This window comes from Ambystoma mexicanum, chromosome 10, assembly GCF_040938575.1.
Source record: "Ambystoma mexicanum isolate Mex_15411 chromosome 10, UKY_AmexF1_1, whole genome shotgun sequence".
In the NCBI taxonomy this organism is placed as follows: Eukaryota; Metazoa; Chordata; class Amphibia; order Caudata; family Ambystomatidae; genus Ambystoma; species Ambystoma mexicanum.
Genome location: NC_090932.1, coordinates 1366172359 through 1366187396, shown reverse-complemented (window position 1 = coordinate 1366187396; position 15038 = coordinate 1366172359). Strand labels below are relative to the sequence as shown.

The following is a 15038-nucleotide window of genomic DNA, read 5'->3' as shown; positions in this document are numbered from 1 at the left end:
CACAAGTTGACATCCCAAAGGGTGGCTGTCTGACTCAGCCCTTCAGCCTTCCGAGATGAATGCATTGGAAAATAATGCCAGCTTTTATTACAACACTTAGAGGTGGGAGGAGTCTGGCATGAAGTGGTTTACAAATCCCGGATATTATAATTTTGTATTCGAAGCGTCTATTTAAAGGGTGTGTTCTGATAACAAATGGCTTGGGGCAAGTTTGGGGGTTTCCTGGCCTGGAAGCTTAATCTGAGTGAAGCAGTTTCCTGTGGCGGCATACACCCATTGTCACCTTCCCAGGAGTCTTTGGGTTCACAGCACCCACGAAAGCCGTGTCCAGAATCTATCTTCCCGCAGAATGCGCCATTCATTTAATCTGAAAGGAACTCAGGCATTTGTCTCTCGCCAGTGCCCATTTTAGCCGGCAATGACTTTTATGACCAGGTCCCCTTGAGCATGGGGTACTGAATCTCCCAAATGATAGGTCCAGCATTTCTGCAGGTACACTAATTGACAGTTATGAATGAGCAAATTCAGTGAATGCAGCATGGCCCTTCTTTATGACATGTTGCTCCCCTTTCCAAATAGTCCTGCTAATTGGGCTGAACTTTACTTGAATAATGGCTTCATGATGAATACTCTGCTTTGCTATGCAATCCACAATGCATGAAAAGTTGATGGCATGAGCAGAATCTTAACACTGAATCTGCCACCCAAGCACTTTCACTTTCATGCGCACATATATTTACAAATCGTAGACTTCACTAAAATTGTTATATCTTGCTCACATCCTCTGAATCAGACTGCCTGGGTGCTAATGAAGACATATTACCTTGTTATTTTCTCAGACTTAACTTTGTAAACAAGTGAATCCTCGTGTTCTTCCAATCTCGTCCTTTCTGGTGCTGGTGTGGGTGCTCCTCTTACTTGCCCGGGACCCCTTGACTCCCCTTGAGCATCAACAGTCTCTGTCAGGCTTAAGTTTTTGCTATGCCCACCACCACCATCTCAGATCAGAGCTGTCAGATCCCTGGTATATGCCCTGCCCAAGTGGCATAGCACAACATTTGGGGGTCCCCCATGCGAGTCACGCTGAGCCCCCCACCCGAGCTTGGCAACAAATCACAAGTCGAGCCACACTCTGTGCAAGCTAGACTACCACACTTGCAAAATACACACGATGAACATGCTGCTACAGGGGCACGCCTCACACTGCACTAGGATAAAGATATAAATATGTATTTTAATGCATTATACATCATACTACAAAAGGGGAATTTCGGGATACACCTGTATATCGGTACGAGTATACCTGACCCTGGCCCGGACTCAGAATGTACCCATACACAAAAGAATGGGTCAGGCAGGTGATGGAACCTTGCAGTAGAGGGAACCCACATACCTTGACAGGCATCCAATACCTTATTACGTGGCAAAGTAGTATGGAATTCATACAATATCTTTATTAGATTATCAAAAATAATAATTTCATCACATATAAAACAACATATAAAATAGTACAGAATCTCGTGCAAAAAGCAATAATATAGTAAAGTACTACATGCAAATAATAATATTCCAGTTTCAAAATTGTCAATTCTCAATGGCAGGTCAAATGACCTATATTGGATAGTGGTCTTTTATAACATTCTAAGGCCTCTTGCTGTGCTCAACATGTTTCTTTTAATCTCTCCTCTATCCTCCAGCAGGTAAGCATTCCTCACTCTGCCTTCATAAAGAAATAATTTCCGTGAGGGGACCGAACCATAATGGAAATCATTTCTTTATGAAGCAGTTTGACTTCAAAAAGAAGCTATTTCTTTTTTAATTCATGAGACTCTCATCCTCTGACAAGGAGGAGGCCTCCTCTATGTCATGGGGTAGTGGAGCCCTATTTCTTTTTGATGTCACTCTGCCTTCTCAAAGAAATGATTTCCGTTACCTGACTTCAAAAAGAAACAATTTAATTTTGAAGTCCGAGGGCTCCCCTCTCAAGGACATGTGGTGGTGGGGCCCCCCACACCGTGGGGACCGTGGGGAGCAGCTATGCCAATGGCCTGCGCTGCAAATCCCTGACCCACAAGGCAACCACAGTGATTTGTAAATGCACTTCTCGATAGAGATTTCAGATTCGACTATGTGTTCCTTGACTCTGACTGGAAGCTTCATCCAAACATCAAATATTGTGGCTGATAGAATCCCCTCCAGTACAAATGAATAGCTGTGGTAATAGGGCTCATTCTGGAGGATCATACCCCACTCTCTGGACAGCAAGGAAAACAAAGAAAACTACTCCTGGACATGATAGCTAACTCCTGTGCCAGTTGATAAAATCAATAGGAAAAGGAACAGGGTGTGTCCAACTGAGTCGCACACCATCATCCGCCTCTTGAAGTGTGGCTGTCCAAAAGCCCCGCCGATGATGAACATCAGAAAGAAAAATGTGGAGCAAATGATGGTGCTGGAGATGTCCCTGGAATTGAAGCGCTACACTAAGGGAAGCATGTACTGTGCTATGGAAAGAAGGATGAAGGAATGAGTTAGAAACATGCTCATCTAGTAGATCTGCAAGAATGAGAGGACTAAGTGCAAAGTGTAATTGCCCTGCCAATTATAGGAACACAGAAAGATTCCCCATAAGGCTCAATGGGAATGGGGAGCATGCTAACAACGGGGCTGTTAATGACGGGCCCGTTGTTAGCATGCTGGGCCGCTCGCGGGACCCGCTAAGGACGTCTAGTAAAACCAGGCGTCTAGAGCGGGTCCCGCAAGCGGACCTATTAATGAGGCGGTATGGGGTTAACGGCTCCGTCAGCTCTACCGGCGCCATTAACCCCATACTATTGTCTTTATAGCATTTCAAAAACTCAATCAAAATAACGTACAATCTAAGGTTCAGTGAGAGGATTCATACACTGTCCGGTCACCTTAAATCATTTTCCTATTCGATATTGAGGCAAAGTGAAGTTTGCACTAAGAAATTAGACCTAATTACGCCTTACGTCCCTGTCAACTCAACAAAAGAGTCTTCTTCCCGCATCAGGGTAGGCCTGTAATTTATGATTGGTGCCATCCTCAGTTGCCCTGGGAATGCTAGCAGGGCATCTATGCAGTACAATCTTGCTGCCCATTCATGACTTTGCATCTGCACATGTACATTTCTATTTTTTACCCCGACGTTTTTTAATCTGTTTTGCTTAATCCAAAGCCAATATAAATGCAGAGATACACATGCAGTAGATGCAAAGGCATACAAATATCAATGCAAGGACATGTATCCCTGTGTGGCTTAAATTCAAGTTTCGACACCAGTCAGCCACGGACCACTTCAGATAATGGAGATAAGACTTCCATTTTGTTTGAGCTTGCTCGCCCTCTTACCAGGACATTCATTTTCATCTGCAGGAGTTACCTCTAAACTATGATATTATATGATTTTATATGTAGCCACCACCTTGGCAGCACTTACCGCATTTATGCCACTGCACTCTCGCCTCCTCCCTCCCACCCTGGCCCTTCTCCTCTTCCCTCCCCTAGTGCTTCACCAATCTAAATGACACAAGGCATAGCAATATCGTTTGTTTTGTCATCCATCTGTCTACCCTTCCTTGTCCTGTCCCGCCTATAAACGTTTGTGCACACGCGCCTTATAAATGACTTATATGATATCATGAGTCATGTATAATGTGCCTAATCACACATGTTATAGGTAAGACAGAGGGAGGTATTTGTTAGGGAGAATTCTCTTATAAGGCTAATTCCCCAAACCTAGTGAGTCCCCCAGCAGCTTTGCTGGATTTTTGGGGTTTGTTTTTTTCTCCTGGTAAGAGTGAGACTCTTTTTCTCCCACTCTTAAGCATGATTTGAGATATGTCTCTGACTATTTGTGTGATTTTGGGCTATGGGGTCTTTTACTCCATAGGGTATCATCTGTTTTTTGTGTATGTGTTACACAGCACCTTCAGTGCAGTAACACAGGGGTGTCATAGTGACCCCCAAACATAGACTCCATACCCTGGGACTGACTACTGTCTCCCAGGGCATATAAAGTCACCATTGACTTTACTAGTCTTAAATTGTGAACAGAACCAGTACAAACCATCATATTGTGGAAGTACTGGAAGGGGTTAATTATATTGCCCCTGGGTCTGTTTTCAAGGGGGCACTGTCCAGTCCCCCCTTGTCAAGTTTCTGGCTGGTGGCAGTGGTTACCACGCGAAATATTAGACCAGAATATTTCCTATGGGATTTTCCCATTGATTTTAAACGCACCACTTTTTGGTACAATGTTAAAGATACCGCTGGTTTATTTATTTCATATTAAATTCACGGTTGGGTCTTTTTGCCAGAACTCTTTTCTAAAATGGCGTTTGTTTCCGTCTCTGTAACTCTGACCAAGGTCAAGCCCTTTGTTCCACTTTTTGGCGGGCTTCTCCACAGAAGCCCTCCAAATGGTGCCACTCTGTCTGGGTTCCACAGGATGTGTGCGGAGGGGAATTGGCACCCTGGACTGCGTTGCCTTAGCAACTCAAGTCGCACTCTATTCTGATTGGCCCAGTGGGCTCACCACTTAGCATGTTTGATTGACAGCTAGGCTGTTGAATGGGGGTTTTTCTGCATAAAAGCAGGGCTTTTGGGACTGGAACTTCAGAAGTCACCACAGGACCTAAGAATCCAAAGAGGAAAGAAGCTGAGCCATCTGCAACGACGACACCACCGGTGGAGCCCTGCTGCAACAAACTCACCACTTTCCCAACGACAAGAGAAGATCTTCTGAAGGACGAGTCTTCTTCCTCTGAGCTGGTGGGACCAACCAGTTCGCCCTTTCACCTTCCAAAGACGTCTCTTGGTTGAATCACCCGTGCCAAGCACCCCGGCGGCCGGATAGCCAAGCTTCACCACTTTGACCGTGAATAAAAGGAACGCACCTTTTACCGACGAACTCCGCGGCTGGTTTCATCCCTGTGCAATGCATCGACTCCACGTTTCCTCCTCGATGAGATCCTCTCTTCCCCTGGTGGAAACAACAAACTGCAACCACTGCCAGGAACAACTGCCACCGCTGGAGCTTCCTCTCTATTTAAGGTACTGTGTCCTGCCTGGCCTCCCTTTCTTCGGTTTGCCCAAGGTGACCCTTAAATCCTTGGCTTTCCAACTGGGTTGGCCCCAGACCTTCTAACTTTATCTTCTTGAATTGCTGCAACCTCTTTTGAACATTCTGCAAAGACTTTTAGTGCATTTTCAACCATGTGATCCTGGGCACATTTTGATTTGCTCCATTTAAAGTTGGGACCTGTTTTATTTCTATGCTCTGCCTTTTTCTCTCCCTTTAACCTAACTATTGGAGTGCCATCTAGGTTACACGCTCACATCTGTTTTAACAAATAATGGTGTTTTAACTCTGACTTGTCTAATCGTTATCAAGGGAGGTGTTTATACTTTATCTGACTGTGTTTGAACTTGCTTTTAATTTAGAGTGCTAGTGTGTTAAATGTGTGTTAAATAAATAATTATATTCTTTTGATACAAAGCTCTGGTCAGTGTTTGTTTGTTCCACTGTGTTTTTAGCCCTATTGTGTATACTCTAGATACTGCCTTACTCGTCTTCAGAGAGGTCTGACTGCTCAGCCACAGCTACCAGGTAAATCTGGGTGGTGCAGACTGCTTCCAATTGGGTTTACTGCTTACTCCTGTAGTCTTAATCTTTTTGCAGTGGTCCCCAAGGGAACTGCACAGGATTCTGCCTAACAGTCTTGTGTCATTCAGATCGTGCAAATGCGATAACGCAAGTGCAGGGGGGAGAGAGAAGGGGCAAAGTGCCAGGCAGAAGGAAGGGGAAGTGAAATCAGGGCAGCATTGTTCTGGGTACATGCAGCCAGGGCAGCACTGTGTAAGTGCAAGGAGGCTGGGAACTGTAGGGTTACAGTTACAGCCCCTAAGTGCGCTGTAGGCCCAGAGGCTTTCCAGGGGCGACTGGTCATGGAGGATCCTGGCACCCAGTGAAACTCTGAGGGGAGACAGGCAACCAGTCAGCGGAGTAGACAGGTAGGTCAGCAGGGGAGAGAGAGAAAGCAGAGGCAAACAGGAAGGTCTTGAGCTGCTTCCAGAACTTCAGGTGGTCTGGCTGAAGTTTGAGAGGGGCAAGGAGGCCATTCCAGAGGGAGGCACCTGCAGATGAGAGAGATCTACCCCTCACTCTCTGACTGGAAAAGCGTCTGACCCTCAGGGAGTTTGAGGGGGTTGAGCAAAGGGCTTGCGAAGGATGGCGTTTTGTAAGAGAGAGTTGGATGTAGTGTGGTCCCTGGCACAGGAAACCTTGTGGATGATGCAGAGGGTCTTGAACTGGATCCTTGCAGCCACCGGGAGCCAGAGGCGAGATTTCAGGGCTGGGGAGATACAGTCCCTGGGCTTGAGGCGAAGGACAAGTCTTGGAGTGCAATTCTGGATTAGTTGCAGAGGGCGGGGAGTAGAGGAAGCAGATTGAGAAAGAGGTTGTTGCAGCAGTCCAGCCCAGAGAGAACCAAGACCCTGCAGACAGTGAGATTTTAGGGGAAAGCGAGAAAAGGAAGAATACCTCTGAGGAGGTGCAGCTGGTAGAGGGCCTTCTTGGACAGTTCTGTGATGCGAGGAGAAAAGGAGAGAGTTGAGTTGAAGATGAAACCAAGGTTGTTTGCCTCAAAATAAGACAAAGGAAAGGGCCCAACGAGGGCGGCCAGAGTGAGAGAGCGAAATCTGGAGCAGGGGTCCCAATAAGAAGGATCTCAATCTTAGCGGCAGTAAGGCGGATAGACAGTCAGGAATGCGTGAGAGGCTGAGGGGAACCTGAAGAGAGCTGAGTGTCATCCGCATAACAGTGAAAGTTAGAAGTGAAGGATAGTGATCAGGTGGGCCAAAGGGGCCAAGTAAACATTGAAGAGCCTGGGTGAGAGGTTGAGCCCTGGTGAACACCACATGTGGATAGAGTGGTGGTGGAGAGAAAGGACCCAAGTTGGACCTTGAAGAGTCAGCCCAGGAGTAAGGAGATCAACCACTCCAGGGCCTGATTGGTGATGCCCAGGTTCTCAGTGAGCTGATTGATCAGGATGGCATGATTGACCGTGCCGAAAGCAGAGGAAAGGTCAAGGAGGATGAAGACAGAAGGAAGGATTTAATTGAGATTAGTGAGCAGATCTTCATGGGTGTTCAGGAGAACAATTTCTGTGCCTCTGGCTGCTTTGAAGCCAGACTGATAGTCATGGAGACAACCAACAGATGCAGGTGTGGAGAGTAAGTTGGGAGATGGCCAGCTTTTCCAGGAGTTTGCCCAGGAAAGGAGTGATAGTGATTGGGCTATAATTTGCCAGACAGGTAGGATCAGCAGAAGGCTTTTTAAGGAGTGGGTGCTCAAGGGAGTGCTTAAGGAGAGAGGGGGAAGTCCCAGTGGCAAAAGCGTGATTGAAGAAATTGGCCAAGGCTGGAGCGAGGGTGTCAATATGGTCCCTGATGGTTCTGGAGGGGCAGAGGAGCACCTGTTTGGACAACACTTTCATAGATCAGACTTGTTTAGAAACATCATCAGGTGTAGTGGAGAGAAAGAGGAGAAAGGAGGAGAGGGGGAGGTGGCCACAGGGGACCAAGAGAGGTAGAGGGAGAGGAAGAGGAGAGAGAGGACAACATTTCCTGAGTTTTAGTAGTGAAGTGAGAAGCCAGAGCCATACAGAGGGCCTGGGAGGGAACTGGAGAGGATTGCATAAGGATTGGTCAGCTCCTTGCAGATTTTAAAGAGTTTGGCCGAGATGTTAGAGGCCGCAGAGACATGGACCTGGATGTGGGCTCTCTTCTTTGACTGGGCAGAGTGTCTGTATTGCCTTTGGGGCAGGCAGCAGGCCAGTTAGTCAGAGGATGCACCCAATGCCCTAATCTTTCTCTCAGCCACGCTACACTTGCGTTTCAAGGTGGCGCGGACAGAGTCATACCAAGAGTTGCACTTGGCGGTAGGCTTTATATGGATTCTCATGACAGAGGCATGGACGACCAGAATGTGGGAGATAGAAAGGTGAAGGTTAGAGAGGGCTGCGTCAGAGTGTGAGATGTTGGGTGGCAGTGCTGGGGTGGGCTTAGCTTGGGGGACAGAGAGCTTCAGGTGAGAAGATAGCAGAAAGTGGTCAACCCAAGAAAGAGGAATGGTGAGAGTGTTTGTGAGGGGGATGCCTTAGAAGATGAGAGCATCTAAGGTATGCCCAGCATAGTGTGTCAGACCAGAGGGTAGAATAGAAAGAGAGACAGTATCGCAGAGGTTGCAGAAGAGCACCAATGAGGTATTAGAAGCATCCAGGTGGATGTTGAGGTCTCAGAGGAGGAGAAGTTGAGACATTGCAGCTAGGAGAGAGGAGTAGATGTCAGCCCGCTCTGAGAAGAAGAGGGCGACCTGGCCAGGTGACTTGTAGATGGTGGCCACAGTCAGAGGGAAACGAGGAGAGATAGACAGCCTGCAGATCAGACATTCAAAGGAGGAGTAGGCCTGCATAGGCATGACAGAGGCATGGCAGAGGCAGGGACTCAATCTCGAAAGATCTGATCTACTCCACCTCCAGGACGGTTGGTTCTGGGTTTGGAGAGGATCCTGTAGCTCTCAGGGAAGAGAGTGTCAAAACTCATGACAGAGCTGGCCGTGAACCATGTCTGAGTGAGAGCAAAAACATCCAGGTCAAGTTCCTTGAGGAGATGGCAGATGTTAGAGGATTGTTTGACAGCAGAGTGAGAATTGAGAGTAGCGACATGGAGCAGGTTGCCACATTTGGAAGACTTCTGAGGTGGGGTACTGGCTTGAGGTACGCCAGCAGAAGTGGTAGAGGGGCCAGAGAGTGGGCAGAGGTGGTAGAAGGAGGTGGCATGGTAGCCAGAGAGGAGGAAAGTGCCAGAGAGGTAGTGAAAGAGGGTGGTGGAGGAACCAGAGAGGTGATAGTAGAAGTAGCAAGAGAAGGAAGGGAGTTGACGCGGGAGACGCCTATCAAAAAGGAGGAGATTGGACCAAGACAGTGCCATTCAGATACACATTATTGATGGTCTTGGAGGAGTGGAAGGAGGCCAGGAGGACCTCCCATCAAGTCTACCATTAATGGGAGAGGAGGAGAAAGGAGAGAGAACAGAGACCATATGAGGGATCCATAGGTTTGGAGAGGGAACAACAAACAGGATGTTGGTGAGAGTCTGTCTTGAGGAAGCACTGATGTAGGTATCAGCGATAGGGAGGCCTGAGTTGGAGACCAGGATTTCACTCTTGAGTTTCTTCCTTCCCGACTTATTGAGAAGGACAGGATATGAGATAGAGTAGCAGTGGAGAAGATGGGAGAGACGGTAAACACCATAGAGGGTCTGGAGAAAGTAGGAGGAGGAGGCAGAAAAAGAGAGAGGTGGGATGCACAGCCCAGCAACGCACAGCACAGGATGCAGGAGGAAGAGGGGTAACACAATAGGGAACACACAGAAGGAGAAGACAGGTACACTCATAGTGCAATGGTACTCTGAGCGGGGTTGGGACCTAGAGAGAGGAGAGAGCCTAATGAGACACAGTTAACAGTACCGCAGTTACCACAATGCAAAACCAGGTTTGACTTTCCTAAAGGAGGGGATAAAAAGGCTAGTTTATAACACAACAGAAATGCAAAACACCCATATTCAACTTTCCTAAAAAGAGGGAAAAAGGCCTATTTTTTACAGAGCAGTAATGCAAAGAATGTGACCTTCCTGGGGAGAGGTGAGCGAATGCTAATCAATAAAGTTTACTGAGATGCTTATGTGTGGTGCCGTAAACAACATAGGAATGATTTGAGGCGGGCGCTGGGTCAGTTTAGTGGGGTGTAGTGATTGCTGTCCCTCCTGACTGCACCTACCTGGTCAGTCCCAGCAGGTTGACGGCTGCAGGCGTCTTGCTTCCCTGGTGGACACTAACTTACACCATCAGGAGTTGCTTCTTTAGGCTCTGCCCTTAGCCTCTGGGGCCCTTCGCCATAGGGGCTGCACCGGGCAGTGGGGCTGCCCTGGGTCTAGGTCCTAAAAGTCTGCAGGTCCAATCGTGGGCAGAAGGGCGGGCCCAACAGGGAAGCAGGAAGAAGGCGATGTGCTAGGTGAAAACAAAAGAAAAGGGGCCGAAGTACGCTCCAAGTAGAAACACAGCTGAATAATTTAAGCAATATTGTAATGAGCCTAGATCCGCATGATGTTAACACACATATTGTAAGATTAGTGCACCCCAAGAAATGTTGAGCAGCAGTAGCTTTCATATACATTAGCACCGGGTGGAATGGCACCAGCAAATCATGAGGTTGGGGCCACGATCTTGTCCTGCTGATTTAAGCCTGAGTTCCTCTCCTACCATCTGCGCCAATCCCACAGGCACCATGTTTTTTCAACCAGTGCCACCTCTCAACCCTTGTCCTTTGTCCCACAGCCCCTCTGTAAACCACTACCCATCAGCATCCATTCCCCCTCCATAAATGCTACAGGATTTGGCGTCACCACCGACTCCTACTTCGTAACCTTCTCATGTCTCCTCAGCAGTCACCATGGACACATACCAGGGTCAATATCCAGTTTCTGTTTACCATGCAACCATTTTAGTTTTTGGTTTCTTAGGAAGTCGATACGTGCACGACGTGTGAAGATAATTTGCCATTACAAACCTATAGAAATCTGGGACGTCAGCCTGTGGGGATAAAAGCCTCAGTCAGGGGTGGTCTTTGGTGGTAATGTCTTTGCCAAGCCTCAGGAAACAACTCCCTTCCTCAGTGGATAATGCTACAATTTGACTTGTGCTAACCTGTTTTCAAAGTTTATGCTCTGAAAAAATCTCCTTATAGAGGTGAGATGCTGTAGACCCCAGGGTTACCATCGGCAACATGGAAGTGATCATTTATTAGAATAATGATGCACTACATTAACAAGCAATTTGGCGAGCTAACATTATGTGTAAGGAACTTCTTTTCTGGACCCAACACAAAATGGTGGCGTTCCAAGGTGTTGTGAATCAGAAAGCATCAATGGAGAAAGACAAGTTCCCTGATTTACAAAAATGTTTTCAGTGGTACTTTCCCATGTTAACTATCCAAAACAAATTAAGACTCTAGGGTTTTAATGACCTGTATGAGCAGCCCCTCTTGACTACAACAGCAAATCAACTCTGAATTGCTCTGTGTCCTCTGTCGTTAGGATTGCACCCTGTTGCCACTTACACATCAGGCTGATCTGTTATCTTATCGTACATATATATTAGTCAAGTCTTGTCTCGTTTTTATCTAGTGTATTTATTAGTGGTATGTCTTCTACTTCATTAATAAACCCATGTTTAGCAAGTTAGCAAGTTAACAATCACATATTTACATGGTCTTCAAGTACACCATACAATAAACAAGAAAAAGTGCTTTAAACGGTGCTAACATATATTTCTAAAATCCACGGTAGTCAGCTCTTTAGGTCTTTTGAAAACATATTCAAACAGTGTTGTCCTGAAATTCATCAACGCATGGACTATTCACATTCTCCATCAATACTCTTTCTCTCAACCACACTTCAATCATACTGTTCCCTACATGTTTAATTCCTTCCATACACTGTAAAACCCAATTCTAAGGAAATGTGTCAGGGGAGACTGGATTCCATGCAATATGCCTACCGGTAATCTGATTTTGGCCTTTGCTTTTTGCTTTTTTTAATATTGTTATTTTATTTATTTTCTATCATCCCTCTAGTGGAGTATTCAAACATTTCTGCATGACTGTGCTTGTTCAGATAATCGTGGCAGTAGTGCACCTCCTAGAACGACAAAGCACATGGTTGAATGTATCCATGTTGTTTCATATGTTCATATATTTCTTTTTTATATGTTTCTTTCATTTCCCAATCTGTGGGTTTCTCATTGTGTGTGTATACTTACATGTCCTGATTGGCGTCTTTCTGCCTTTTCTGGCCCTCTCTCAAGTGCGAAAGGTTGGGGCTGCTTTCATTATGTGCAGTTACTTCAATCGGGGCTATCAGGCCTGTCTGCAGAAACATAAACACATTGGGGTAGAGTATTACGTAATTACAGCACATGCATCTTGTTGCACGCTGCCAGTCTCAAAAGACTCTTTTATTTACCTTACTGCCGGTAGCGTATCCTTCTATATTGCTTCTTTATTTGTTTTCACAAGCAGAATTCTGCTTTTTTGGAGGGGGGGGGGGGGGTAGCAGTTGTTTGGTGAAAGTGAAAGGGAAGTAAGGAGCAGAAAACCTCTCGATCTTTTGTTTCTTATTTGCATTGCTGTGCTGAGTGCTTTAATGCCACTTCTGACTGCCGTGTAAATGGGAAGGGTCCCCCTTAGCAGTGACGTATTTAGGCTTTCTGCTGCCCTAGTCCCAAATAAGTGCATGCGTGCCCCCACTTTACTCCACCTCTGCCAGACTCTGCAGCTTCACTAGATTCCGCCCCTTCAACAAACTCTGTCCGCGTTTACAAACTATGCCTCTTCACCCCCATGTATAACATTATAAGGATGTTTGTAAATTTCAGGGATTAAAAAATGATTGCTTCCTCTCTATTAATTCAAGCCTGTCATCTGCCATGATATGTAAGTTGAAAGAGTGTTTTCAGGTCTCTGCTGCCCAAGATTTGGAGAAGGCGGTGCTCTCTGCAATTGAGTGCACTAGAGGTAATTGTTATGGCTAATTGTCTTCTTTTGGTTAAGTCCGAAAACAATCTTTTAGAGGAAGTGATAAGAACATATGCTGTCTGCCAGCTGGAGACAAGTGAGAGAAGGTTGAAATGAGGAATGTTGGTTTCAGTGCCAATATCTGGTTTCTCTCACAAATTGCCTGCTGTCACTCAATGAGAAGCACCTAGCCTGGTCTGTAAGGTTAATGCAACATAACTACATTTCTATGTCCGGTCTTGCAAAATGGTAACGTTTACATGAAATATATGCAAGTGGTACAGGCACATCTTATACAAATGTTGAAAACAAGTAACTGAATCTCCCTTGACATGTGTACAGCTCTAGTGGAAATCAGCTAGTCTTGGAAAAACTAAATTGGCTTTATGTTCAGTGGTCTAAGTGGGCGGGAGCGGTCAGGAGCGGTGCTCCTCTACTTCTTTTAATTACGTTTTACCGTTCCTATACTTTTATTTTAAAAAGAAACCGTTCCGGAACGGTTTCGTTTTAAAATAAAAGTGTAGGAAGAAGTTGAAACTTGCACTTTAAGGGCACTGCACAGGACGTTTCCTTAAAGAGCAGGCACATGTGTTTTGGGTTTTTTATTGTGCATGGGAGGGGGCGCGGCGATGGGGCCTGTGGGGAGCGGTGCAGGCCAGTAGGGAGCATAGTTCCACTACTTCTTTTCGTACACTTCGACCACTGTTTATGTTTAAATAATGGCAACTAGTAAATTGAAAATAAACTGCAATAAAATGCAACTCCTTTGGCAATCTGCCGTCCTAGATCTAGGTGGCCTTGTTGTAAATATGTCTATGCCCCTTAGTATCAAACTTCACAGAACATATATATACAGCAGAGGAACTTAAATGGACCATACTGTACCATATCAAACCTGGAAATGACACTTCGGAGTTGATTTACTTTTTCACATGTTTTAACATTTTTGTCAATCAGGCCCAATGAGCTTCTTCGCTAAATTGGTCACCTTTTGGAGGTTTGTTCTTGTGCAGATGTTGTAACATATTTTTCTATGATAAACTATAATATACAAGATAATAAAAACAATTGTTTCTAAAAATATTTGTCATGTCAGTGCTTTGATTAACAAGTGTTAGTGTTACCCAATTTAATGGTGGTTTGTGATCTATGCATGGTGAAAAAGTGAAAAGTCTGTGCCAGGATTTATTCCTGTAACTTGAAGGCTGCACATAAATCACACCAGTCAGAGAATAATAAGGTGCTAAGGGAAATGGGCAGAGTTTGTGAATGGTTGAGAGACCAGCTAGAATACGGCTGAACATTTTACATAATACTTGCTACAAGTTTACTCATGATCTTGTCTCTTGTTACAGATGCATTGAATATCAATGTTCGTCGATAGCATGTATTTGTTTTTAAAAACATAACTGCATTGAGTCATAAGTATTGTTGTATATTTATTGTATTGCTCCTTTTTTCAGGACTGTCCTTTTATAGTGTGTATGACCTATGCATTCCACACACCTGACAAACTCTGCTTCATCTTGGACCTAATGAATGGTAAGCACAAATATAATTGCTGAAACGTGTACTCTCATTTTGTTTTGATTATTCCTTTTTGTACCACACCTATATGCTCCCAGTAAAGGTTTCTGATGTTTAAGTAGATTACAGCTTTTCAAGGTCCAGTTTTGCCTGGGACAACAGAAGGATGTCTGTGAGGCACATATGGCAGGGCAGACTGGAACTGCCAAACTCAATTCCTACCTTGCTCTATGATTTCCTCAATATCACTGCGGAGATTTCCAATCATAGATGTGTAGATTTGTGGGAATATTTCCTTGCACACCTTACTGCTCTCCAGAACAAATTCGAAAGCTCAGAACAGACTTGAGCTACAGGTGTATGCTAATGCTTACCACACTCTCTTCCTGCTCCCTTCTTCGTCTCGCTCATAAACCTCTACCCTCACTCCCCCACTTCCATACCTTTTATTATTTGTATTGATTTGAATTGTACCTATTTCTTGTTTTTTCCTGTTCTTGAACCTCTGCTCCTGCTTGTCCTTCGATTGCGAGCTCCCTGTTTTGATCTTCTTTCCATTTGCTTTGGTGGCCATATTTACCTGGGCGTTCATTATCACCCAGTAGAGGCCACAGCAGCTGTCATTATTGGCAAAGTGCGATCCAGGTGCATGCAGTGGATTGCCATCTGGCAATCACAGTTACCACATGCTACTGTGACACTGCTAGGCAGCATGGTTTCTGGCTCGAGGACAATTACCTGCATCACAAAACTCTTAGTGGAGATGAGACATGTGTCCACTGGTCAGAATTCCTGCTGGTGGATGTCTTTGTTTAATTCTCTTCTGGTGGATTGGAGCATGTTTGCATGCCCCCT

The 15038-nt window shown here is 45.5% G+C and overlaps 1 protein-coding gene across 2 annotated transcripts in view; it reads left to right on the top strand.

Annotated features, from left to right (window-relative positions):
* Positions 1-15038, top strand: part of GRK3 (G protein-coupled receptor kinase 3) — a 1763027-nt gene that overhangs the window by 1355027 nt on the left and 392962 nt on the right. For both annotated transcript variants that reach the window (XM_069619380.1, XM_069619381.1), the window contains exon 10: positions 14120-14198. In XM_069619380.1, coding sequence (XP_069475481.1) covers positions 14120-14198 — 79 coding nt within the window. The remainder of the gene's footprint in view (positions 1-14119; positions 14199-15038) is intronic.